The sequence below is a fragment of the Megalops cyprinoides genome, chromosome 21 (genome assembly GCF_013368585.1).
Source record: "Megalops cyprinoides isolate fMegCyp1 chromosome 21, fMegCyp1.pri, whole genome shotgun sequence".
Classification (NCBI taxonomy): domain Eukaryota; kingdom Metazoa; phylum Chordata; class Actinopteri; order Elopiformes; family Megalopidae; genus Megalops; species Megalops cyprinoides.
In genome coordinates this window covers 11,809,071-11,836,724 of record NC_050603.1, presented here as the reverse complement: position 1 = coordinate 11,836,724, position 27,654 = coordinate 11,809,071, and the positions used below count along the sequence as shown (strand labels likewise).

The 27,654-nt window shown below is 44.1% G+C and overlaps 1 protein-coding gene across 8 annotated transcripts; it reads right to left on the bottom strand.

Moving 5' to 3' along the window:
• tpm3 (tropomyosin 3) lies at positions 1–27,654 on the bottom strand. 8 transcript variants are annotated; one of them, XM_036515654.1, is made up of 10 exons: positions 27,280–27,654; positions 25,559–25,684; positions 15,288–15,421; positions 13,691–13,808; positions 13,518–13,588; positions 12,481–12,556; positions 8,248–8,310; positions 7,798–7,867; positions 7,314–7,392; positions 5,773–6,247 (listed from the first exon to the last, which is right to left on the bottom strand). In XM_036515654.1, exons 1-10 carry the CDS (start codon positions 27,391–27,393, stop codon positions 6,244–6,246), a joined length of 855 nt encoding a protein of 284 aa, XP_036371547.1. In that variant the 5' UTR covers positions 27,394–27,654; the 3' UTR covers positions 5,773–6,243. The 8 variants fall into 8 exon arrangements, with proteins under 8 accessions (XP_036371548.1, XP_036371546.1, XP_036371552.1 ...); XM_036515652.1 differs by lacking the exon at positions 12,481–12,556 and adding an exon at positions 10,627–10,702; XM_036515655.1 differs by lacking the exons at positions 5,773–6,247; positions 7,314–7,392 and adding an exon at positions 1–1,318.

Genomic DNA, 27,654 nt, shown 5'->3' with positions numbered 1-27,654 from the left:
TTCCAGTTTAAGATTTTATTATGTTCATCATAATCTTTTATTTGTTCCATTAGTTTTAAGCTTTTTATTATTTGCTGTAAAAATGTTTCTCGCACTACATCAAAAAAGACATGTGTACATGATACCTGTTTTCACCCTCCATCTGAATTGGCCCCTTTACTTTTGGCTGTGGAATTAGCAATGACTGGTTTTGACAGCCTTCCCCTACTAACCCCACCCCATGTGTGATCTCTAATCAGATGCCAGAAAATGGCTGTAACTGGGTAAAAAAATATATATATACCAATCAAATTCTCATTTTTTTAAAATATACCTGATCCTCACTTTTGGTTCACTAAAATCACCCATGCCCTATGCCTCACCCTCTTCATAAGTGGAAGATCAATCCAAAATAATGTAAACTGTTCAAAAAATTTGTACAGTATTCTGGCCCTTTTTGGAGTACAGCTCAAAAGAAAACAAAAAATATGAAAAAAAATCATGCTAATACAAAGAAAGTACAAAAAAAAATCTCCCTTACAGGAACCAGATATATGGTCCAAATTCATACCCATTCCATGAACACACAGAACTATGCTTACATAGATGTGGTCCCAAACTACACTGGCACAGAAATGTACTCAGCTGAATTAAAGAGTGCATAAAGTGAGGAGGTGAGGAAAGTGTGCATAGCAAGGGAGTGGGGGAAAATGTGGTGGAAGGATAGTTGGGAGAGCCCCATTTGCAGATGTTTGTCCGACACAACTGGAAAAATCAAAATTTAGTTAAGAGCATCCTCTCCAAGTTCTCTGTCCCTTCAGTTCATCACAGACCCATTAGAATGAAATGTGCAGAAAATTCCTGAGCCACTCCACCAAGTCCTACCCAAGTGACAACACTGAAAGTCAAACCATGGACAGCAAAATCAAGGAGGAATCCTCGGTAATGATAAATCAGTTGAGTGGTGATCAAAACTGGCCTCAGTTACACAGCAATCAGTGCACGCCTTGGCCAGCTATGGAGCAGGGGACATTGGCGCTTTAGTATTGTGTTACTGACACAGAGCCTCACAGACAAGGACAGGCCAGCGACAAAATGTGGGCTATGGGGGTGAGGGGGACTTTGGACATGGAATGTGTGTAAAGCCAGGATTTAATTCAGAGTCCCCCACCCAAGCCACATCCTACCCCAACACCCTGACCGAGCAGAGAGAGAGAAAGGGGGGAAAAGGAGTGTGGGGTGAGCCGGGGGGCAGATCAGAAGTTGTTGAGGTCCTGCAAGGTCTGGTCCAGAGTGGCGTGGATCTTGATGTTTTCCTCCTTGGCAAAGGCCAGCTTCTCTGGAAGACAAAGAATACACAAGGGTGTGACTAGGAGGCGGACAATCAGGGGGGCTGGAGAAAATGAACACCTCAGTTTCCAAAAACAGGCAGAGGAACACACACCTGGAGGAAGGACAGAGGGAAAGATGGACAGACACAAACAAACAGAACGCAGTATGCTCGATTTCCATTTGACAATTAAACCACTTGCCATTGCAAGGGGTTAGATGCATGATTTGAAATGACATGGGGAAAGACAGGTAACTGTATGCATGACAACATATTCCGTTCCCTTTGAAATTCCACAGAACCCCCCATTTACAGCACAAAAAAGCCCTGAGGTGGTCTTGCTAGGGCTCTCACAGGTTTGATGAAAGGGAATATTTATTGGCCCACTTCAGGGCTCAGACTGACTAGTGTGCTTGAAACCTGTGCTAGGGTGAGTTTCATAACAAGTCTGTTAGCCTAATTAACTAGCTCACTAAACAAACTGTATGCAGACACCTACTTGAGATCAGGAACATACAGACCCATCAATAAGTATACATGAAAGTCAACTTATCACTGTCATATATTATACAATAGATTTCACTCAGTATAAAGTGGGTTAAGCAGGAATGTACTGCAATACCATGATTTCAGTCATGAAAACTAACATCAACTGAGGGTGCCAACAATTTTAAGATGCAAGTGTAAACATTTTGTTTCAACTGCACTGCTAGAAAGAGGTTTAAAACAAGAGTGCTACAGAAACACACATTTCCCCTACCCACAGCCTATATAGTTCCTCTCTGATGGGGATTTGGCCTATGGAGGAGAGTCTACCCTATAAATACTTTCTGGCATTTGAAAGAAGCTTCAAAGGAAATTAAGGGAATTCAAAATAATTCAAGGTCATTTTAATTTCTAAAAAAAGTGCCCTTTTGATGTAGATAATCATAGTAAATAAAGGACAAAATATACCTTCTTTGTAGTGGTGGAATTCTACTTAACTACCAGGACACTTGTATTGGAATTTTGTACTATCACCAGGAATATTACCTGTGTTACATTTATACCAAGTGAAGACAGATCTTGTACAGATAAACTGAAAACACATTACAAATGTGCATCAAATCAATGATTCGAACCAGGGAGGCATGAAATGTGGGTCTTGGCCTCCAGTTAGTTTCAACAGTAAAAATATTACTTCCTGCAAATAATACCGAGATAACTCTTTTCACAGCTTTGTTAAAGCGATACACCCTGAAACTAAAACCATTACTGAAGAGGAGAAAATGCTTTACATATGCTATATTTACCGTAAAATTAACAACTAAGTAGGGTGTGGAATTCAAGACTTTTTTTTTTTTTTTGCAATGATACAACTGCCTGTCAAATTCATTATTTAACAGCAGAGACAATGGGACCGTAAATGAATATAGCAAAAGAACAGTTCTTCATTCTTTGAAGGCATGGGAAAACACACTTTATAAAATGCCTGCAGTGGAAGTTTAACCTGTACTAGCATATAAAAAGTACTGTAAAGTGACAGCGCAGTTGTCAGCATCAGACTGGAGCATATGAAATGCAATAAATAAGCATGTGAATGTAATGTTTGTGCTTACAGTCAGTCCAGTTTTTTTTTTTTTTTTGGTTTGTTTTTTTTTGGCACTTGGTTATGGCTTCTCCTTTCCCATTGATAATACTGTGTGAAAGTATGGCAGTACAAAGACACTCTGCTTTCATAGAAGTGGTGACAACTGTATTGTTTAGCCCTCTGTTAGGAAATAGTTTTTCAGTTTTACCCCAGAATTCATCCAAAGGCTGCATTAGAGTTTGCATTAGAGTTTGCATTTGTACAGTTTGGAACTCACTCACATAATGGGTTAAGTTCACTTAGGCTATGTTCACACTGTCAGTCCAAATCCGATTTATGTGCATATCCGATTGGAATCCAATCATATGTAGCAAGCCTGAACAGCCAAAAATCACGAGATCCGATTTTTACGAATCCTTTACAACACCGCATTCTTATGTGGTTTGAAATCCGATTCAAATCGCATTTTTGTAAATCCGTTTAGGTCTGAATGCTCTGATCGGATTTCAGGTGTGTTTTTTTACGTTTGTGCCTTTTGATGCCACGTAAAGTTCACGTGTACGTCACAAGTCCAGGAAACATGCTAGTTTGGTGGCTGAGGGAGCCATTGATGAGCAGCTGGAGGTCATAGTCAGTGCTGTAACTAACAGGTGTTTGACAGAATTGTCGCCTCCTCCGTCTCTGACACTATCACTGTTTTTTTATAAAACTTGCACTGCGGCTCCACATTGCCATGTTGTAAATAAGCAAGCCCAGTTCATTACAACTACTTCTACTTCCAGGCGCAATGTCATTACTATAGCAACCAATGTGGATAAGACCGAAAATGAGGATTGTTACCCGGACACACAGATCAGATCTGATCACTTGCAATATATAACGAGGACAGCCAATCAGGAAGATCGGATTCTGATTGGATATGCAAAAATCGGATTTGGACTGACAGTGTGAACATAGCATTACTGTTATTCACCGATTTGTTTGAACCTATCAAGGCTCCTGCCCGCTAGATTAGAACCTTTTAGCTTTAACAATGACAGAAACACACACTTCAATTTTAGGGACACCAAGCTGAACATTTGTTCAGTACACTGAACATCTATGATTATCAGCCTTTCTTTCTGTCCTCCAGGCTTCTACATTTGTGAGGTTCTGGTGTCCATTCCCTGGATGTCTTCCTCCACTTCATGAATATTCATGCTGAAATGAAGTCTGAAGCTGAACAGTGGCAGGAATAGACCTTTCAATGCTTACCACACCCAGGCCTCATGCCTTTTCAGTAAACAAAGTATCTGCAGTGACACTAGTGTGTCTCATCTCACTACCACTGCCCTGTGCATATTATCTGTACATATACGCTGTATCAGTTATAACATGCAGGAAAATTGGCCTGGGAGAAATAAGACATAACCTGAGAATAAGCAGTAACTTGTCTGTACTGGAACATAGACATAGTTATATTTATTGATTTGGCCTGATCCTTATATACTTTTTCCCTGGTATCTAATTTCATATGCAAATACAACTGAATTATCTCTGAATATTGCACAATATTCTGAGAACATTGCACACTGTTCTGTGGCAACATACTGCAAAGAAGTGCAATGAATCAAATTTGACCGATTTTAATGGGATGAACTGTAACCAGTTTATAGGATTTGCTCAGGGCACAACTTAATCCAGGATTACTCATGATTAAAACACTTCCTATTGTAAGTACGTTTGTCTTCTCTAAACTATTTAGGCAGCCAATTTGTCCTACTTTTGTAATTACGGTGATGCAGGCTGATCGGGGCAGGAGAGGAAGCAAACTCGACCCTGAGGCCCGGACCAGTGCCCCCCAGCCACCACTTCACACAGCTGCCCATTAGCGAGGATAAATAAAGCTCTCGTAACGCTGGCCTCCAGGAAGGCAAGACAATGCATTTCCTGTTTGCGGGACTATCAGAGGAAGCACGTCTCCCACCGTGGCACCATCCCAACCGCAGAACCGCGGCCACTGACACAGATGTTGCACAGAGATTCCGCGGAATGAAACGGAGCGTGAACAGCCCCTGTCTTTGTGAAATGAAGGAAGCAGAGCCATGAGGGCTTTATTCTGGGGATAAGGGCAAAATTAGATCAGGCTTCTTCTGTTCCAAAGTGCTACAAGTGCTACATTTCAAGGCTTTTTTGATAGAGCTAACTGGTACTCCTCCTCCACACAGGAAAGTCACCCACTGGGTCAGAGACAGGGGCGTTATGTGTGAGTTAACTCAAGAAGACTTCTGGTAGATGAAAAGGGCTGTGTTCATTTTTTTAAAACTTGCTGCTTATTCTGGCTCTTCAGCAAGTTCTTTTTGTCATCCTGTTTCAGCCCTGAGATTTTTTTGCATTGAGAGAGAATTTACTTCCCCTTTTAAGTGTGACAGCATGTATTTACAGTAGTGCACACAAGTTAATGGTTTTCATTCGCTGTCAGCATTTTATGCAGTGTCCACTGCATTTTAGATGACTTGATGACTGTACAGTTCTGAGCATCTACATGTTTGCATTTAGTTTGCTCCATATGAATGTATGAAAATTTATATCAGTGCAAGTCTTGGTTTTCTGCATTTATTGTGTATACCTGCATGCCCTCCATTTTTACAAATGTTTTCACGCAGCTTAGTGCAATTCACCATATTACCAGGAGAGAATTCAGCTGAGTATAAGAAACTCTACTTGCTCACTTCAAGCTTTAGCAGAGTTTATACTTCTGTGATGTCAGTATCCAGACACAATGGACTGAAAAACATCTAAAACCTGTAACCTGTAAAACCTCTGTGAATGGCAGTGATTATGCACATGGCTGCAGCAGCAGAGACCAACCAGACAGAGAGAGAACACAGTAACAGAGAGACACAGCAGAAGCTTTTTTTTTTTTCCTTCCTTCATTTGGCTAGGACAGAGTCACAGGTACAGTGGACAGCACAGAGAGATAGGGAAAGAAAGAGAGAGAGAGAGAGAGAGAGAGAGAGAGAGAGGGGGGGGGGGCAGGGATGAAATGGATGAGAGAAGCACTGAGAGTAAAGACAGATCCATACTCTGCAGGGAAGAGGTAGAGAAATGTGCAACAATTTAGCAAAGAAGGGACAGGACATTACGAATGAGAGGGGGGGGGGGGTGGCTGAACATGGAGGAAGACACAGATAATGCATGTAGGAATGAGCAACAGACAAAAAGTGGAGGAACGAAGAGAGGGACAAAAGAGATAAGCGGAAGAGAGAGAGAGAGAGAGAGAATGCGAGAGCAACCAAGGTGGGCAAGTTCAGGCCGACAATGCGAATTCTTGAACCAATGACAAGCCAGAGTGCATACGAGCTTCTCAGATACACAGTCCGACTTATCTGTAATAGAGAAGGCAGATGACAAGCCTTTAACGTGTATTCTTACTATAACGGCAGGATAGCAATGCCAAATACCATTATTGAGTGGAAAAACCATGCCAGGTGTCACAAACCATGCATTAAGGACACAGAACACCACACATGTTGGGAGTGGGGGTGGGGTTAGTGGGCCATGCTAACTTCAAACTTTGTCAAAGCACTAAAACAATGGACAGTTTCCTTCACAGAAACCACTAGAGGCAGACTGAGTACCTCAGAGGAGGGATTAATAAACCATTGTATAGGTGTATAGGTCCGAGACTATCCATTAAAAGCGTACGCATCCATTTACATTGTCTGTGTGTTCTGAGACGGAAATGTGTTTGCACAGCTCACTATGTCTGTCCCTGTATTGGAGTGCGTCAGTGGGCCAGCCTCTTTGTCCCAAACACTGTTTAGACGGCGTATAGATTGACCTATCATTATAGCACGCGAAGAGGCCGATACGGTGTATTCAGTTGATTGGACAAGCCAATCATGTAACGTAAAGAGCAGTAACCGGCTTAGCATCCATGCGGCGCTGCTCCAAGCACGGGAGCGTGCCTGCGCACACGCACTCAGTGGTCGCTGGCACGGGAAAAGCTGAGGCGAGAGCTCACAAGAGGAAGCTGAAGGTCAACAGACTTTCTCCCTTTTCCTCTCCAGCCTACATCCTGTTCCGCCTGGATCTGAGCAGCCGTGTGTGTGTGCTGACCCACCGCGGCGCGGCTATGCGTAATCCGCGTGGCCTGATCCATTACACCATGTGGGTGCAAACCTACAGCATTGTGCAAGCGCCTCAGGCTCCGCGTGTCCCATTATCTCCAAATAAGGACGTCTGAGGAGCGCTAAGGAAGACGTGGGTGTGCGAGAGAGCGAGCTGTTATTTGAGGACATTAACCGTTTGCTACCCACAATGCGGCTGTTGTGTCCAGTAACGGGCGGAGCACCACTCTGAGCATTCCTACATTCACAAAACACGCAGCCCCTGCCCTCCACAGCAAACGTCGCACGCAGGTGGCACATCCATAAGCGGGACTGTATTTACATGGAGGTCATGTCATTGAGGGCATGGTCCAGCTCCTCGCTAATGGCCTTGTACTTGAGTTTCTGAGCGTACAGCTCGTCTGCAGGCGCGCCGGAGAAAGAGAGGGGGTGAGCAGACAGAAGTGGACCAGCAGAATACCCACAGGAGATAAAATGGAGATAACAGGACCACAGGAAAGATCATACAGAGATAGGAGGATGCAGAATAAGATAACACAGCAGTAACAGGAAAGATAAGAGCAATAATAGGAAATATAATAAATATACTGGTAACGATAAATGACAACAGCATAAACAGTTATTTGACTAATTTAGAAACCTGTATTTCAATGTTGTTCATAAAAATTGTGAATTTTTTTCATACCCTTTAGCAAAATGGTTGAAAAAATAACACCTTGTAGCAAACATAACAGTGATAATGGGAAAGGTAACACTGACTAACTGTGAGGGAGGATGTCAAAATATTAGCACTAAAATGGTCCTACCTTCTAGGTCATCAATGGTCTTCTCCAGCTTCGCCACTGATCTCTCAGCAAACTCAGCACGGGTCTCAGCCTGGAAGAGAGGGACCAAATCAAACAGTGACACAGATGGCTCGCTAAGTCCAGGTCAGACAGGATTCAAAACTAAGAACTGGGTGTACTGGCCTAATGTCCACAGGGTCATAGTGTGCAGGTGAAGCCGAAGTTGCTATCTTCCTGCTACTGGCGTCTACAACCAATAGCCAAAGTAGAGGCCTTACAATGCTTAATGCTCCCAGTTATACATTTATAAGGTATGAGCCAGCTAATGATTACAGCTACCTGAGCATCAGTTCAAGCACCTCACAAAAAGAACATAGGCATCTACTTATTAAAAAAACTGATTTCCAGACAATCTTAGTTACAACCTCAGTGTGACAAATTACAAACATCAATTCTCTGATGACAGTTTACCTCTTTGAGTTTGTCAGTCAGGATCTTGATCTCCTCTTCATACTTGTCCTCCTTCTGGGAGTACTGTGGGGGGGAAAGGGGGAGAAAAGAGGCAATCAGAGAATCGCTGATTTTAACCCACTAAGATCACACAAGCTAGAGAAGGGGAAGAACAGTCTGGAAACACAGAGCGCCTGGGCTAGAATTAAGAGACAACAAAACCCAGGCAAAGAACTTGATTCAACTGATACAAAGCATTTCTCTGTCTGCCTTTTTAAGGCCTACAGAGTTGATCAGTAGAATCATAAATGAACATCACCCATGATCTTAACCATTCTAGAGCAGGTCAAGAAAAGCACCAACTGGTCATTAATATTGTAACCATAAGCAATGACACTACTGTTTAAACCTGATGCCTCAGGAAATGGCACATTATTCACTGAACTCAAAACAGTCACCTTGGAATTTCCTGCTGCTTTTATTGAAAGCAGGAAAAGACCAACTGTATCGTGGCAACAGAAACGTTAGCGCAACTGTTTTGGTGCCTCAGTTGTGGCAATGTTAAGTCAACTGCAGAAGGTGTTTGCGAGCGTCCAGAATGTCCCCTCCCTAGCTCTCCAAGTGGCGGCGCTGTTGAACGCCGCGTTGCCCTCCATGGGCGTGAACCTGCATTCCTGCAGCTTCGCAATCTGGGAGTGGCTCGGTTTCCCCGGGTTCCGCTTTCTCGGGAGTTCCTGGTTGACTAACCTCTCTCCACAGCTCTGACGCGGGCCGCTTGCCGTTCTGCTGCCTGACTCAGAACGGATCCCAACTTGCACAGAAAGGAATGCGTGCAAAAGGACAGCTCGGAACAAGTCCTGCTGCAGGACTGTACGGGTGCACTCCCTCCGCGGTAGTCTAGCCAGTGAAACAGCCGAGAAAAATCAGAGGAGGCTACAAGTTCTCGAAGAGCTTCCTTTTTTTTTTTAATGACTCCACACTGGGGCAAAAAAAATCCAGTCAGCACACAGCATTATTGCAAACACAGAGGCGCAAAGATCTGAAATACTGTTGACTTAGAGCCATTGAAATCCACACTGTTTTCAGTTAGAACTACATATTCGACACTGAGGGAATGTCCAGCTGAGGTTTGTTGAATTTTCAGTTGAGCAACTACAGTAAAGGGTGACAATGCACTTCAAAACAGTGTCATCTGGCAAGTCCTTAAGTGAACATGGATCATTAACTTTTAACTTTTCTATACTGAAGTCCTTTGCGAAAGAGTCTTTAAGACTGAGCCAAGCGAGGACCGCCAAGGAAAGTGTGACATCACTGTCGCACGATGCTCCACTTGAACAAGAAAACTGGTTCCAGTCCCGTTCTAAGATTAATACGGTTTTGTGGTTTTAGGGTAACAAAATATTTTTCTGTGCAATTACCCATAAAAATGCTCACTGTATCTTTGTACTGTTCAATTTCCCCTGAACTACAACTGCCTGTAAGGTGCTCCTGATGAAAGCCTGTGGTTGCGTTACGCATAAGCATTCATCTATGAGCGATTAACACATACACTCGCATATTTTAACACGTCCTTCTATTGGAGATCCTTATTTTGTATGTGCTAAATAACCACTGAAACTGAGAAACTGGTGCCTGCTTGCACAGCTGGAATCAATCTGCTCATTGGTAAGCTCTTCACTAGAGGAGCTCGGAGGATGACAAAACTGCTCTCTTAGGTTATAGTGTATAAGGTACTAAAACACCAATGGTTTATACAGGAGTAGTAGTGCAAGATTAATACAGATTCAATGAAAAAAAAGTGCATGCATTTCATACACAGTATAGAGATGTCTACATTACGTCAGTACAGTGAGAGTACTGTTCCCACAGCAAAGCTTTCAAATTTCAGCGGTTTACTGTAACGCCACAGGAGGCCGTCGATCCTTGCACTAAGCAGACACAGCAACCCGCCATTCTAATACTCATGCCCTTAAAAGGACTTTGGAGAAAGAGCAAAACAGATCTTGCCCAATATCTGTTAGGTAATGAAAGGTGTTGGCCTACAGCTTAAAAAAAAGGAAAAAAAAGCCTGCCATGCTACGCTCAGCACTGAAAAACAGGCCTAAAAAAGGACTGATGACACGCTTCGCTTGTCTGTTAAAGCACAGGCACAGCTGAAATGGACACAGCGTGGTCAATTGCAACTCCATTACCTTTACAATAAGCGTGTTAACAGACGGAGCTGCTGGGCTGGGTAGCTGTACAGGAAGCACGATGACTCACATTTGCGCTTTTTTGTTTTTTTGCGGTGTTGTGAAACGGGATGAGATCTGGCAGCGGGAACGCTGTGGGCTCTCCAGCACAAGGCCTCCTTCAGTACGCACATGCACACGCATGCAGGCACCCCCCGCCCCGGCCTACCTTCTCTGCCTGGGCCTCCAGTGATTTTAAGTTATTGGTGACATTTTTCAGCTCCTCTTCCAGCTCGGCGCATTTGCTGTGTTTTTTTTTTTTTCCCGTTTTTTTTTTTTGGTCGGGTTTTGTTTTAGATCGAGGAATTCGGGGGGGGGGCAAGAGGGAAAGGTGAAAAAAAAAGGGGGAGGGAACAAAGGGAGGAGGGAGGGAGTTGGAGAAGAGAGGTGCAGACATGGGAATAATGGGAGAGAGAGAAAGAGAAAGAGAAAAAGGTTAGAAAGTGAAAGAGGGTGCAGGAGGGAGACAGGAGGAGATAAGACATGAGAGATTTACAATGAGAAAAACCAGGAGAGAAAAGCATGAAACTGGGCCCCATGTAGCACAAATGTGGAATATGACAGCACTTTGGAACAAAGGATAGCACTGTCTGCTCAAAGCAAAAATATGAAGGGGATACAACATAAGGTCACTGTGATGTGAACTTCTGTTTAGTTTCAACAATAGTTTAGTGGCTTTCTACACCTGATCTCTGAAGGCTATGGGAGTATGGAGCTGGACAGGATGAAACCGGGAGTGTGGGGTTTTGGCACCGTTTCCACTGACAAGCCACAGCTACAGGTCTGCTATAACCAAGGAAAGCCTGAGGCATTCCCAGAGGACACTGTTGGAGGCCAAAAGCACTTTGGCTAACCCTAGATGACAGCAGGTTGGCCTCAAGCTCATGCGAGTAAAGCAAAAGCAGAAACATTTTTCCTGTGTAAGACAGCATAGCCAGATTTTTCATTCAATAATTCACGCTATACAATAAACCACTTCAGCTTCTGAGCTGTATGCCAGATTAGCATATGACCAGCATCATTCACCACATCCTGTCGGTTCTGATCTCGCCAGAACAGGACTAACAAAAGCACCTTCTTCCTCCATCACAGGACGGTGAGTAACCACACAGTTTTACCTGTGCTTGCTTGCTTGCTTACAACCAAACTCTATATAAGTGGGTTCCAGCAGTACCAGAAAGGTTCAGCTCTAACTGATGTTCCAGGGTCAGCAGCAGTTGTAAAGCCTGTGCATTTCAACCGAAGGGGGGGTCAGTGGAAACACAGTATGTAAGGGACTGGGTAATAGGAAGGGAGGGTACATGTTCATAACACTGGAACTGGAGAGGTGATGCTCAAATAATGGGGTCTACAAGTGAGAATAGGAAGACTGTATGGGGTAAAAATAAGGCTGAACACCCTGTCGGCAACCCTGCGCAGAGGGATAAATAAGGAGTGAGCATTTCTGAGAGCACCAACAATGCAGGTAAACTCATGCAGGAGAGAAACAAGGACCACAAAGAGGCTTGCAGATGTTACAGGGACAGGAAAATGAGGAAAAGCCAGGCAAGGAAGAAGGCCAAACAGCCGAGAGGGGGGTTGGATTTTAAAGGCTGAGGTCCTGGAGTCCTTAGTGGGGACTTTCTAATTTTGAAGAGGATCTTCGGCATCCCGGTCCATCTGGCTGGCTCCGCGTGAATTATGATCTGATTCTCAGCCCACACAAACAGACCCAGAACTGCTGACTGTGACAGAGGGGACAGTGTCTCCTTCAGTCTGTGTCCTGTCCTGTTCAGGGGCCTCAGAGCCTCTTTATAGCTTTATCTCCAAGGTAGAGAGGTCTTCCGTCTCAACCAAACATCCATCCATTACCCTTCACCCCAACCCTTTTTTCAATGTAAGCCCAGGTCACCATTTCCACACCTTAGCTGTAGTGACAGAGCAAATGTTTCCCATGTGAAGGCTCAACACACAAACGCACGCACACACACACACACACACACACACACACACACCACCCCTGAGAAAGGACAGGTGTTGGTACCTTTTCTTCTGAGGCTTGCAGACTCTTCAGAGATTGGTCAAAACTCCTCAGCTGCTCCTCCATTTCACGCACTTTGCTGTTAGTGGTGTTGAGTTGGGGGAAGTGGGGCACACGACACAGAAGCAGATGCAGGAATGCAACAGGGAGGGGCATTCACAACATTTAGGAAGAATTCCCAAACACATGCAAAGAAAGTGAACGAAGACAGAAAGCAAGGGGGGGGGACAAGTTACAACATGTTACAATGACACAATAACACAATTTTATGTTAATACGGGTCAGGACTGGATAACCATGAGCAAGAAGCACGTTTGCGGCTTTTACTGAAATCTTTAACCCTGCTATCATGTCCTAATATGGCAGTACTGAATAGCATACTGAATTTAAATGTACATCAATCTAAAACAGAGCACTGCTGAATGGGAATACTGACCTGGGGACAGTTACTTGAGGTGTTAATGCATCCATAAAATTGTGAATGGTAAATTCATTTCACAGATAGCTTTCCACATTTCCAAAGTAAAAATGAAGAAATAGCTACGGCATGTTTCAGTACAGGAACCAGTGTGGGTCTTTGCGTTAAGTGAGGGGAGACTGAAAATAGCCAAAATTGGGCAAATCAGCATTACTTCCCATATGGCCTCACTCTAGTCCAGCCCCCATCTTGCACCTCAGGTGTAGTGACACATGCTTAGCTGTGTAGAATGGTGGTGACTTAGCCATGACTATAGCAGGGTGTGTGTGCGTGTGCTTGGATTGCTCATTGGTAAAAGCACTTTGAGAAAACAATTTAGACAATACTGATGAACTAAAACCTAATGCTGAATAAATAAATACCATCAGGAAAAAAAAAAAAAAAAAAAACCTTTCACCACCATAGCGAACACAGCATTTTTAATGACAAGCAGTATGTCAGTTATCACCTCTGCTCCTATGAATTATGAATGGCAAATGAGTGCAGAGTTTGTGTAGTCATTGTGTTAACTGTGGGTGTGATTGATGCATGACGAGCGTGTGTAGATCAGACAGCGACTCACGCTTCGGCCAGCTCAGCTCTCTCCTCCGTACGCTCCAGATCTCCCTCAATGATCACCAGCTTACGAGCCACCTGTATGCGCGCGCACACACACATGCAAACAGTTAAGACATGGCAGCATCATTACTAGGCGACTCTGTGGGGGGGGGGGGGGGGTCAGGGTGGGCAGCTCACCTCCTCGTACTTGCGATCGGCTTCCTCAGCAATGTGTTTGGCCTCTTTAAGCTGGATCTCCTGCATCTCCATCTTCTCCTCATCCTTCAGGGCCCTGTTCTCAATCACCTTCATACCCCTGAGAAAGAGAGAGAGGAGGTAGGATAGAGAGAGAACATAGAAATAAAAACATGAGATCAACTACTGGAGAGCCCCTTTGCCATCATTCTCCACACAGTTAAAACTCTATATGCCCCCAAACCCTTCAAGAAATCAGGGATACTGCAGATTACATGACTCCCTCCATAAAGTAAACTCAGGTTTCTATATTTACAGTGAAGTCCAAGCACAGCTCTCTGGCCAGACCAAAAATGTCAGAGTCTGGGACAATTTTGGTCTGATTTATAGCTGTCCATTTTTCCTTTTTCCTTCCTGTTACATCACTGTATTTATGGCATCCTTGTATTTTTAACAGTCCTTGCCCGCGGTTTGCAGAGGCCAAAGCTTAGCTCAGTTTCGAGTTCAACTTCCTCCCATTCTTGAATTTACAGCACTTCTGACTGTAGCATCTGGCTCCCACCCATCTCTCATAGCTACTGTAAAACTGACTTTACACCAAGTCCTACAGTCCCATGTAAGCAACCATGCAGTACCTATCCACCATCTCTCCAACTCCACACCTCTCTCCACTAAATTACAGAAGTGCTCACACAGAGCAGCTCTGATGTACATGCCCTTTAGGTCTTTAACGCAAACAGCACCGGTTTCAGAGTGAACTGAAAAGTCCTAACACAACCAGCCACTGGTTCAAAATGGGAACAGCATTCATCCTGTCGCCCCTGCTGTGCAACATCACCCAGGGGCTCAAAACCGGGATGTGAGCCAGAGCAAACGAGGAACTCCCCGCAACACTGGCTATGCTGATTCAAATCAGCTCTGCAGGTTCACAATAGTTTTCAATCCCCACAGAAGTGACAGCTCAGACAGGGAGCCTATACAGGAAACAGACACCCAGTTCCTCTTTAAAAGGGCACCCCTTTAAGGAGGAGGCTCTGTGCTGCATCACGGAGCGCCTGTTGGTGTGACATCCTTCCAGCCCTGCTCTGACTCACTCAGCCTGACCCATCTGTGGCCTCCGCTTCACCATCTGCTCGGATGCCTGCTCTATAATCCACTGGACCCGGCCGCGAGCGCAAGTGCTCAGCGTGTGGCATTCCGGGTCTGTCCGGGTTCTGCATGGCTCCGGTCCCTACGGTCCAACCCTGGCAGATGGAACTGCAGCCTGTTCTGGTTTTGTATCCCATCCAAAACCTTCATTACTTAGCAATTATATGGCTTTTCTTCTAGGATAAATATCCACCGAAATCCTCCCCTGGGCTCCACTGTCTAGTACTGACATTTTCAAGGAAGAGCCTAATTAATTCTAAGCTCTAATTAAACACACACAGTAAGTGATAACTGATTAATGTAAATGAAAACAATAAAAGCTGTCAGTAATTAATAAAGCGCTGAATTCGTCCCCTCCTCCAGGCCGTCTCACTGGGGAGGGCTTCCTGGCACACGCACACGCGGTGACAGGGGTCCCGGCGGGCCGCGGCGTGGGGCACGGCACACCCACCTCTCGCTCTCATCGGCCGCCTTCTCGGCCTCCTCCAGCTTCTGCAGGGCAGTGGCCAGCCTCTCCTGGGCCCGGTCCAGCTCCTCCTCCACCAGCTGGATGCGCCGGTTCAGGGATGCTACCTCCGCCTCAGCCTGCCGGGGCACAGAGGGTGAAGAGGGAGATGAGCACTCGGACACAGATGCACACACTCAGACACGGTCTTAGATATACATTACACTACGGTCATTTAGCACAGAGCATATACCCAGAGCAACTTACATAGCGAACAATCCATTTATACCGTTATTTACTGAGGTGATTCTGGGTTAAGTACTCTGCCCAACGGTATAGCAGCAGTGCCCCAGCAGGGAATCGAACCAGCAACCTTCTGGTTATGAGCCCCGCTCCTTACTACAACACCACCCTGCTGCCCACACACACTCAGAATGAACAAATATGCAGTCTTGTTCTTAACAAAAGTATATTAGCTAAAAATGAAGAAAAATCAAACTTTTAATTCTCATCATTATCAACGTTCCTGAAAATTGAATTGAAATCTATTTTCCTTACTTAAAAGGATGACTGCAGATTCCTTGCAATCAGTTAGAGAGACAGTGACTCCTTCAAACTACAAAAGTTTCCCAGTGCTTGGAGAAAAAAATAGCATGGTTCAAGGATTTTAATATTCTGAGCACCACAGAATGTTCAGACATAAAATTAACAAAAAGCAGATCCTTAGTTTCACTTAATGAAGCCCTGATCAGGTCTTTTTTTGTGAAGGCAACATCACAGGACTCTCGCTCTGGACTGGTGAGCTGGTGCAAAAGTGGAGAGACAGTGTGAAAATGATGAGCCAATGGTTTTGGCTCCGAGACCAAGCTGGGGGCTGATGCTGCCTTCCTTCAACTGGGCCAATGAAACCAGTGGTGGGCTACAATGGAATATAGCACTGCTATGCAATGGAATGTAATGGGAAGGATACAGTAAGTGCATGGGAGATCTACAAATGACCCCCTTCAGGTTTGTGAATTCAATACTGAACACTCCACTACAAGACAGAAATAGTGGGTGTGTTTAGATACAGTGAAAGCCAGACTGTACTGGCCTCTACACTGGATTGATGTGCAATCCTCAGAATGAGGTGGGATAAAATGAAAGCAGCTCATGTTTGAAAAGCTAGACAGCTCTGAATTATCCTGATTTCTATATTTAACTGGGAAGTAGAGACAGGCAGACTGGGTCAAGGAAGGAGAAAGAAAATGAAGTAGGGAGAGAGAGAGAGACCAATGGGAGAGAAATACTGCCATAGATGGACAGATGATGGTGGAGGAGAGGATTGGAAATGTTGATGCATACATACCTAGCCTGAAACTGGTCCAATAACGAAATGCTCCATAGTGCCACTGCACCATGAGAACTGTGTGACTGCGTGTGAAGTAAAGTACTGTTAAACCTAAGATTGCAAACTGATCATTTATGTCAAGGTATGGTGATTTCTCTTTTTGGCACCAAACTAAGTATGTGAATAGATTCATGCAGAAGAGCCTGATATACAATATTAACTCATTAACTCATGACCAAGGGCTACTTTTAATTTTTATGAGTTCCTCCAGCTTTAACATTGTGGCTTTATTAGGTATAAACGGAAGTTACCTGGAATTTTATAGCCAAATATTGACTCTGAAAGAATGTGTCTAACACTTCCTTAAACTAAGGAGTAGTTCTAGAACATCGCTGGATTAGAATGTGAAATACAGGGCAGAAACTGTTTTACATTCATATTGGTGGGCACACCCTTTCAAAAAGAATGTCAACTGCCATACAATTTAGTTCTTACTATCCACATCTAGTGAGAAATATAATGGCTCAGCAAAGAAATCACTTAATTGCAAATTACTTCACAGGAACACCCTTGGCTACAGTTGTGTATCACTATTGCTGCAACTGCTTCTTACAATAATTCAAACCAAATCTCAGGTATGAAGATCTGACATTTTAGGAGTTCACTGTTATATGTAGGCATGTGATTATTTAGTTGTGGTGCAAGCAGGTATCTGGATTTAATTCAGAGATGAGGACAGAGGAAAGAAAATGAGTATACAGGTATTCTGGTACCAGTTAGAGCCCACTGCATAGTTTTAATACTGCAGCATGGACCTTAAATAGAGCTATTGCCACAAGCTTTTCAGAAGTGATCAGTGTGCTGAAATGTGAAAAAGCAATCCACTTCAAGACCCATGGGGAAATGGAATGTTAAGTTCCTTCTGAGCAACAGTCTGCATTAGTATATTCTTGAATACATCTCCTTTCCTCTGAAATTACCAAGTTAACATTGGCATTCTCCTTTGAACTGACTCACTCATAAAGCACCAGTAATTGCACAGACAAGTCCAGCTACTACTGGGCCAAGAGAACAAACTGCAGCAATACTAACTACCAGACAATGTGTCTCCTCTGACTCCTCAGGGCAAATCAAATGTCGTAGGTGCTTCTGTCCATGTGAGTTACTGCAAGGCCAGCATCGTGAGGAGCTGTCCCCTTACTGATGCGGCTCAATGGAAATTCTCTCTCACGCTAAAAGCCAGTAGAGACATGCAAATAAAGCCTTGCCAACACCACACTCATCTCTACCACAGTCATGCTCAAAATATCACATCTTGTCTACATAAGTACACAACTCACTCTTTTCAAAGCGTGACTCACGGCCGCTCTCTATACGCAGTTGCATCTTAAGTGTTAACAGCTGTACAGAACAAATGAGGTGAACTTTCACACACGCAAATATCGGCTTTAATCCGTCTCAGCAATTCCAAAAAGCACTTGATGGTAAAAGGTGGGTAACTCCCCTGGACCGTTTCCAATATGTTGCGCCCAGATGGGTGATGCACAGTGGCCATTTTGCACCAGGATCACAGCACACACCAGCTGAGGTAGAGAGGGATTTGTTTAGCCAATTAAACTGGGAGATAATTAAATGACAGGATTTAGTGGGCCAGACTGGTCATTTGCCAAGGACGCTGGAAAACCCCCCTGCTCTTTGTGCTAAGTGTTACGGGACCTTTAATTACAGCAGTGAGGCAGGGCCTTGTTGCAAGCTCTCACCTGAACAACATCTCGTGCAAACCCACATTCCCACCACTGCACCAGCAGTGCGTTTTTATACTTGGTGCAGCAGGAAGGCTGCCCCCTACGGGATCACCACCACTACTACAGCAGCAAACTGGTTTTCCCAGGTGTTCTATCCGAACACAGTACTTTGCCAGACTTCACTTAAACTCTACCTTCTCTACCAGAAAATGACCACAGGGCAACACGGCTGCTAGATGCTTAATGCGTAATGTTAGCTAGTTCCAGCCACTTTTTCTCCCTGAACAAAAATGCGTCTGATTTTGGAATTGACATTTGTATTAAGACTGCTCATTATCTACATTTCAAAGCAGTTTCCCATTCCTGATATTAAAGACTACGCATTCAGAAACATCAAGACTGTAAAACAGCTGCTACCCAACTAGTTTTAACTAATGTTAGCTATGACGTGGATGGCCATGGAGAAATCTAGTTAGCTTCTACAGAACTAGCTAGCTAGCTCGCTGGAAAGGAATCGCCATTCAATAACCAATAACTACCACACTAACTTAGCTACTTCACAAGCTTTTCCACTCAAAATTAGCAAAAGCAGAAAAGACTAATGCAGAATCTCATCCAGTTCTTCATCATTTTGTAAATACCTAGGCTACGCATAAAATCACAGCTTCACTGCCGACTTCACTTTGCTAAGAAGCTAGCCACGGTATACAGCTAACGTTGGATGGAAAACTGTGCAAAATGCTTCAAAGTGAAAGTTCTTTCGGCCAGCTAGCTACCTGTTCCCTTGCTTGCTTCTCCTCTTCGACTTGCCTCTGCAGGATCGACGCTCTCTCCTCGGCTTCGTCCGCCTGTTGCTGCAGAACTTTGATCTTTCTCTTCACGGCATCGATACTGTTCGCCCCGGCCATTGTCGCGTTTTGTGGGTGATTTGGTCCTTAAACGGAATTATTAACCAGCTGACTAACTAGTCGGCACGTTTCTCGCCAAGCTTTCTATGCAAGAAAACGCCGAAGGCAATCAAATAACCAGTGTAACACAAATAGCTGCCACCTTGCAAACTCAAACTAGTAATTAGCTAGCTCGCTCTGCTGGATATTGATGCGTTAAGCAAACCAGCAGATGCTATTTTGAATTGGCTAGCTACCTTGCTAGCCGTCCACGCGTAGAGTTTAGCAATGTCGCAAGTTGGCTATCTTGTTGGACTAGCTATATAAATCAGACAGTGCCTCTTCACTGAGGTCTGGCTGATTGCTAAAATTCCAAACCTTCGCCTAGTCAGCCATGCACGTGAAGCGCATTTTCTGTAAATTTGCTTACTAGGCGTCAATTCAAACTCCCTTTGGTTGCAAATCTTAATTGCCACTAATTTAGTGTCTTGGGTTCCTGAAGTCGCAACTAAACTGGAACAGCTAGCTTGCTAACAAACTAAAATGATCTTGATGTATTTTAAACTTTTGACGCTTGCTAGTCCACCAGTTACTTAGCTCAGTCCAGTCGCTCCTGTGATTGGAATGTGATGAAAGCTGGTTCAGATCTAACGTCCTGTGCAATAAGCCAAGGTCGCAAACCAGCGAATAAATTGTAAAAAGTTAAAATTGTAGTGCGCGATTCGTTCTCTCTCCCTCTCTCCGGCAACTCGCTCCTTCACAATCTCGATTCTTCCTTCTTTAAACTTACTTCCGGTCTACTCCACCCTTGTCTGCGATGCTCGAGTAGGGAGTGCCCTAACGCTAGCAAATTGTAGGACGTGGTACTCCCAACTCATATCCACGTAAAAATTCTTGCGCAAAGAAACGGAAACCGACCCTAAATCGACAGGATGCGTCTTGTTTCGCTAAACGATCACCGATCAGACTGCCGTGTCCTTGCTGTGGTACAACTTCTTGGAATGATTACTAATGCAGTCATTTAATAGGCAGCACAAAACGCTCAGTTTTTTTTCCCTCAGGGATCACAGCAGGCGAAGGAAAAGAGTAGCATTGCATAATCCAGACTAACGGGGAAAATATAAAAGCGAGCAGTGAACTAGTGAAGGAACCCGGCCGAACCGGTACAATTCAATTAAACACAGGATACTGCCGCAGCTACTGACTTTCTTTATTCCAGTTATAACTAAATAAACTTCCTTTTATAAATTACAAACTGGATGGGGGAGGGGGGATATAAAGTAGAAAGTGCCATTACTTGACTACTAATATATCTGAATATATGAGTTAATGTTCAAGTCTGACCGCTTGAGCATGCATTCATATATGTTTGTTCTGCGCAAACGGTGGCATGGGTCTGGCCAGACAACATAGGCCAGTTGTATCCGCCTTCCCCACACCATCTGTGCGCTTGGCATGAGAGCTGAGCTAAGGAGGTTGCGTATTTGGTGTATTTATGCGTTTGACCGGTTAAAGGATTTTTTTATATATATACTATTGACCATGAATGCATTCTTCTTTTAACACCCTCGCCACAGAGCGCACAGAAAGGGATGTGATACCTATGTGACACGACTGGTCTTGCACTACGTTGCCGAATAAACACTCATGCTGTTGATTTCAACAGCACGCTCACACCCTGTGATTCAATTTATGACAGCGAATCCGTCTTGTAGGTATAAATCATACAGTTGTAGTGGAGGTATTGTCAAATATACTGCATGTGGCTAAAATAAAGTCAAGCCACAGCTGAAGAAGAGATTTTTCGTCTCAGTGGGCCCGTTGTGTTACTTAAACGGTAAAAAATGTATATATATATATATATAAAAGAGATCCCACTACACTGTAAAACTACAACAACAGCTATTACGCCGGATACAAAATGACTTTTCACTGTTCGAAACATTGTTCTCCAGACATGCTTCCAATTTTCCTGTGAAGGTAAATTCATATACATTGAATACTTTAAATCTCCCTTTTCTCTGCAGTACTTTGCATTGGTTTAATTCTCCTGTATGACCAATAGATGTCACCAGATGCTCACATTCACTACTGTATGTTTGAACCACACACCATCTGGTGCACGTTATACTGCTGGACGAAATATTCTGTCCACAAATAAAAACTGTACTCTATTGTTTTATTGTGGTTAATAAGGACATGTAACAAGAAAGTTGCAGGTTTGAATTATAAGTGAGACTGTTCAGCAAGGGACTTGAATCCTTTTGTAAATATCCAGAGGTGTATTAAATGTAAACTATGCAAGTTTCCATGTATAAGCCATGCAGTTGGTCATACAGTTACAGCATATATGATAACATTTCTTATCATAAAATATCATCTTGACCACTTAAACCTCCAAAGATGCAGCCTGAAGCTAGCCAATCATTTCCCTCACTCTCCTTTTCAGCAATCCCCAGGAATTTCCCCTCAGTGATGAATTTCACTCCCATCTCTAACTCAGACTCCTCTCACTGCTCGTGAAGCTGCTTTTTCATTCTTCTTCATGATTCTTGATCTCTCTCCTGCATCTAATATTGCAGATCTCTCAAGACACCATTCAGGTCTTGAACTGAATGGGGATGTTTGGTTCTGCTTAGGCTTGGTTGTCTTATTACTTTACTCATCTCTCTTATTTAGGTTCCAGGTGAGGATCTCTCTGCTCATTACTCACACTGCTGTTGTACATCAAGGCTCTGTAATAGGTCCATTTCTTTTGACTCTGCACTTTCACTTAATTTCCTCACTAACTGATAGAAGATTATCTTGTTTGACTTCAAAGCCCCTATCCTTGCCTACCACTGTATAAACCATTCTGTATCTATGGTAATCTTTCTGTATGCTGTGTCTTAAGTCAATCCATTGTTGCTTTCTGCAGTTCCTCCCAGCCCCAGAGATCCACTGCCCTCAGCTGCTATATCCTATCTATTCTGCCATCTATTTCAATGTTGTAATTTCTCTTCACTTCCTCCCCAGTGGTAGAGGTTTTGCATCTTACAGTGACCTTCAGCTTATCAGAAAGACAGACCTCTGAACAGTATGCCTGTGCTTCCCCAGCTCATGACTGTTTCTGTTGCGTCTCATCTATAGTCTGCTATTTACTTCAGTCTTATCTTTCTAATAACTCATAATATTGCGCCCCTTTTTTTTGCCTGGTTTTGTTACTTGAAAAAATAGGTTGTTAGCTGGATGTCCAGCTAACTGTATTATTTATTTCCTGACATTTTTAGCAGTAGTACTTTATCCAGTACCGCAAGTTTGTTATTGTGATTAGTGTCATATCAGCAGCCGTAATTATTATGTGCGCTGTCTTATAATGCATGTATTCTGGTCATTTTTTTAAGTACTATTTGATTAAGTACAGTTGAACTTACTACTGTCATAATTTCCCCATGAGCCCTTGAAAGTGTAAGGATGCTATGGGAGGCCAGCACTCTTATGTCAGTAGTAGTAATAATAGTAATAACATCACTAATAATAACACTGATCCCCCTGCTTGTGTACACAGGGGGACAGCTGGCCAATCAGAGCCCCTAGCTGTCAAAATGAACTTGACCTCGATCTCGGTCAGGGCTGTGAAACGGGATAGTTGTTGGGGGATAGTTTGTGGCACACTCCATGTGTCACTCAAGGGGTCTGGTTACCGTTCCTGGTGGGCAGCGTTTTTGTAAATGGCTCCCGTGTGCCTTTCTCGTCATTGTCACCGCTGTCAAGTTCTGACTGTGATCCCTCTTGGCTATGACAAGGCCAGGGGGATATAAATAAAATCTGGAGGGAAAAAAACAGAGGAGGGACTAGAACCTTGCAATGTTTGGAAAGCTTTTTGCTTATCATTGCTGCCTTTGAGATACAAGATCAATTTGGCTGATATTTGGTGTGCCCAGCCCTCCTCAGTCTTTCTGCTGGCGTTGAGAGGGGGAAGCTCTTGGCATTCTCAGTCTTCATGAAACGTTCCCCAGCTACAAGCAGGTGGCATTATATGACATCCTTCACCCCTTGAAACCCCGTCTGCATTTGGTGTGTTTAACAAGACATTGTCGCCTCAAAACAGTATGTGATGAAGGCAGAGATATTCTCAACGCGTTCTCTGACTGACTACTATTTTAATTTGTAATAATTAAACTCATTGGTCCTTTGGTACCACTGATAGCCAAGCTCCTGGGGCCCTGTACACACAGAGAGGAGAGGGATGTTTTTTTGCCCCCTCAGCACCTGTTCTTCATCTCATAAACATAGCAGCAAGACACGCTATTTGGCAAGTTCTAACCTTCTTTGTCACCCTGACTGCTTTGCATGCCGAACCCCTTTCTGTCCTTTCTTAGATGCAAAGATTTAGCCTCTTCAGCACCTGTCCATCAGCCAGTAGATGAAACATTGCATGCCTTGTATTTTGCGGCCACTGCATAGATGGCTTTATGATTGTGGTGAGGAGGAACATTTGACATGCTTTTATGTCAAGTTTTAAATATAAGTAGGGACAGCATTTGGCATGTTACTTCTCTGCCTGTTTGCCCTGCAGAAATGGACCAGGGGACAGTACTTGATGCTGTGCTAATCTGCGCATGCTGGCTTGTCCCCCCAAACCCCCCGCCCACCCCACCCCCTTCACTGCCACTCTCGCCCCACTCGTCCCAGTTTGCCTGTTTTAAACCCCCTGGTATTTTGGCATGCCCCGTCCCTGCGTGACTTCTCCATAACAAGGCAAACTATTATTGCGACAGGTGCGGCTGCTATATCCAGGGCTGCACCGGCGTCCAGACAAAACATTTAATCATCGTCACCGAGGGCAACTGGAGACAGAGGGGGAAGCGAGAGAGAGAAGCCCGGAGGGCGGTCTGGATTCATGTGGCATGACATCGTTCTTTCCCCCCCGGATCTTGGCTTCTCCACTTCCAAGAAACCCTGTATTGTGTTGCAGGATCAGTGCTCTGAAATGATCCTCGTACGTACGAATTAATGTTATTTTTCCAGGGTTATTATCAATTACAGTCAAGGGAACAGATGAGATTTCAGGTCACTGAGTTCAGGCAGATGGTGGAGGGCATGCGGCAACACTCTTTGATGCTTTTTTTAAAATTCCTAGTTCCAACAGTGCCAATAGTACCAGTTTTTCTATGAACTTGAAAATACTACAACAAATAATCATTATGGAGTACGTAGATTGATGTTTGAATTGACTAGCACACTAACAGACTAATATACACATGGCCCAAGAGCCTGATTTATGGACCATGAAGAATCTTTGGCCTTGAGGCTGGTTGTTTCCCTTGACACCGGAAGGTTGTGGTTTTAATACCCCACCAAGGCGTTCCAAAGACTGTCAACACTGTGATCAGTAGGCTGTGTTAACGGCCCTGCCATTCACCAGTGTCCTATGTCTTGGGGGGCGTGATCTATATGTGAAGTTGCTTCATATAACGTTAACCAGCCTAAGCTTAGGCTATACTGCGGGGTTATGTCAGCTCAGTATGACTGCAGTGACCCCCTAAGCAGACTCCAGTTGACTGACAGCATGGATGGTCTTGGTCTGACCCCTGGGGAGAAGAGGAGCAGAAGACACGAGAAAGAGGAAGAGGAGACACCAGGGAACCTGAGGGATGTCTTCTTTAACTGCTTTGGGATTTGGGATCTTAAAAGGGTGCACTCTGTCCCAGTGAAGGGGGCGAGGTATGGGGAGGGGGATAGGGAATGGGGTCAGCTTGTGACAAGATGACACCATCGTCAAAAGAAAGGGATGTGTTTGTAACTGTGGAGGAGACAGAATTATGGGAAGGTGGAGAGTCAAAGGAAGGTCTTGGACCTCAAAATGTAGCAGTGTTGACTGGCATACTGATCTCTGATCAGTGCCCAGTGGTACATTCAGAAGGCTTTTACCAACTACTGATATGAGATTGCATGTGGATGATGGCTTCCGTGTTTATGTAAAATTTTGTGTAGTTTTCCTGGATGTCCTTTGTGCTTGACATCTGGAGTCACTCTGGATAAGAGTGTCTGCTGGAGGTCAACAGTGAAAATGTACTGTTAAATGTACTTGTGTTGTACATTGCTCTGAACAAAAGAGTCCACTAAACAACAAAATGGAATGTAGCTGTAATCTGCATTTCAAATCCAGTCTGGTGTAGGTTCTCCATTTTGCTGATATGAGTGTGATATAAGGTGTGAGGTGTTTATTTCTGTGTTGGTGAGGGCAGTTACACGTTGTGCATGGTGCTGTGTTGTGTCGGCCGATCCATCACGGCGTTTGTGCAGGTGTCGCTCATTTGGGGCACAACTCACATCTGCGGCCTTCTTCTCAGCCAGCTCCAGCTTTTCCTGGGCGTCCTTCAGGGCCTCTGAGTACTTGTCCAGCTCATCCTCGGTCCCCTTCAGCTTCTTCTGCATGGCCAGCAGCTCTTCCTCATGCTGAGGGAAAGAGAGAAAGGAAGGAAGGACAGGGAGGTGGAAGGAGTGAGTCATCAGAGAGGGGGAGAGAGGGAAAGAAAGATGGAGAGAAAAAGAGGGAATGGGGATTGACGGGGAAAAACAAAGTGGGTGGAGAGGGAAGAAAGGAGTGAAGAAAGTTAGACATGGAGTGGCATATTGGAACGCAGAGTTTCCAACAGGGAAGCACAGAAATTAATGTATTTTATTAATGTAATTGGATTGCGGAGACAGACAGAGATTTTGACACACAGCAAGGAGACAACTTCAGATGTTTATAAAGTATTCTATATGCAAACTCAACAATGCCTTATCTGATCGTGATGCCCGGTTACATGATACCTGGATTTTGCCATCAGCCCAAATAGTGTAAAAAGGCAGAGTTAGGTGTGGCAGTGCATTAGGTGTACAACAACGATATACATGTATCTTTTCCCATGGGGGTGGGGCAGGATCAAGAGTGTTGTAATGGATGTCATAGTTCAGTGTCAACACCATGCAGATATAAATATCCCTCCGAACTCTCTCCTTACTCTCACGCTGTGTGAAATCTCTGTGGCCTCCCCCCCCGTTTCTCTTTTTACCCTCTTGGATCACATCTACGTCTCTGCCCCAACCTCTCTGACTCATTCACATTTTAGGATGTTATTGTGTAATGCCCAACCTTCGCTACATAAAACTCCTTACAATAAAAGCTATTTCCACATTGGCAGCGTCTCAGTGATTATTCTTTTTCTACTGTATTCCTGTTGCTCTGAGGAGAATGTGTTATTTGTAACACTAAATAACATGCCAAATCTCAAATCTCTGAAGCTTATTAATGCCTCAACATGTTATTTATTTACAGGTCTAACAACTTTGACACAAAAGGGATGGCTGCTGATAATGATGCCTGGGTTGTACTTTGCAAACTGTCCCATTTGTGTGTGGATAAACATGGATCAGATAAACAATACGCCGGGTAGTGCTTTAATCATAAGCAAAAATCTGTTCATCTCTCAGTCATTAGGAAGTGTAAATACTGCTCATTAAAAGTTACTCCATAAGCTTGTAGAATTTAAAGCTCAGCGAATGCTCCAGGCTAATACTCCAAGCTCATGTGTGTTTCAGTATTGGATCTTTACTTACATTAGGAAATTATTTCTAGCTAATGAAGAAAGAGGGCACTGTTACTGATGTACTTAATCATTAAAATCAGATTTGGAGTGAAATGTTAGTGTCATACCTAATATAGTTGCCTAAAACATAGCACCATGTTGTACATTTCAACTCCTTGAAATTGAATGGAGCTCCAGGTTTGAAGCATCTTGTGACACCAAGTAGCAGTTACTCCCCATCATTTATATTTCACATTAATTACATCATTCATAAAAATTGCACCTGATCTCAGCCTCCATAAATATCTATGCCTCTCATTACAGAAATGGCTAGTCTGTAGTGTCAGTTAATAACATTAACATGAATAAAATCCAGCAAATTGCCTCCTATCAGTCCCCTGAGGCTTGGGAGGTTGACTTTCAGCTGACCTCAACCCCCTTTGAGAGTCAGATTTTGCCCCCTGTCGAGCGGCTGCCCACCTGCTTGCTCCTCTCCTCCGCGGCCTTCTTGTCAGTCTCCGCCTGTTCTGCCTGGTCCAATGCATTCTCCTTATCCAGCTTCAGCATCAACATCTTCTTCTTGATGGCCTCCATCTTGGCGAATGTGCGTTGGGCTTTGGAACCAAGGCAGAGAGAAACCACTTGGATCACCGACACAGTGAGGGCAGGAGAGAAACAGATGGGGGGGGGGGGGGAAGGATCAACAGAGCGCTGAAGAGAGATGGAAAGACAGGTGGGAGGGAGAGAAAGTGAAGGTCAAGACTCTTGATAGGAGAGCAGGGTGCACAAGGGACAGACAGCGGATCACCAGCAACTCTGTTGGAAAGCGAGGGACAGAGAGGGGAGAGAGACCAA

Coding starts and splice junctions, on each gene's coding strand:
- tpm3 (XM_036515655.1), bottom strand. CDS start 27,393: ATGGAGGCCATCAAGAAGAAGATGTTGATGCTGAAGCTGGATAAGGAG. Junction 13,589..13,690: donor CCGATCGCAAGTACGAGGAG/GTGAGCTGCCCA, acceptor GCGCGCATACAG/GTGGCTCGTAAGCTGGTGAT. Junction 12,557..13,517: donor AGAGCTGAGCTGGCCGAAGC/GTGAGTCGCTGT, acceptor CACCACTAACAG/CAAAGTGCGTGAAATGGAGG.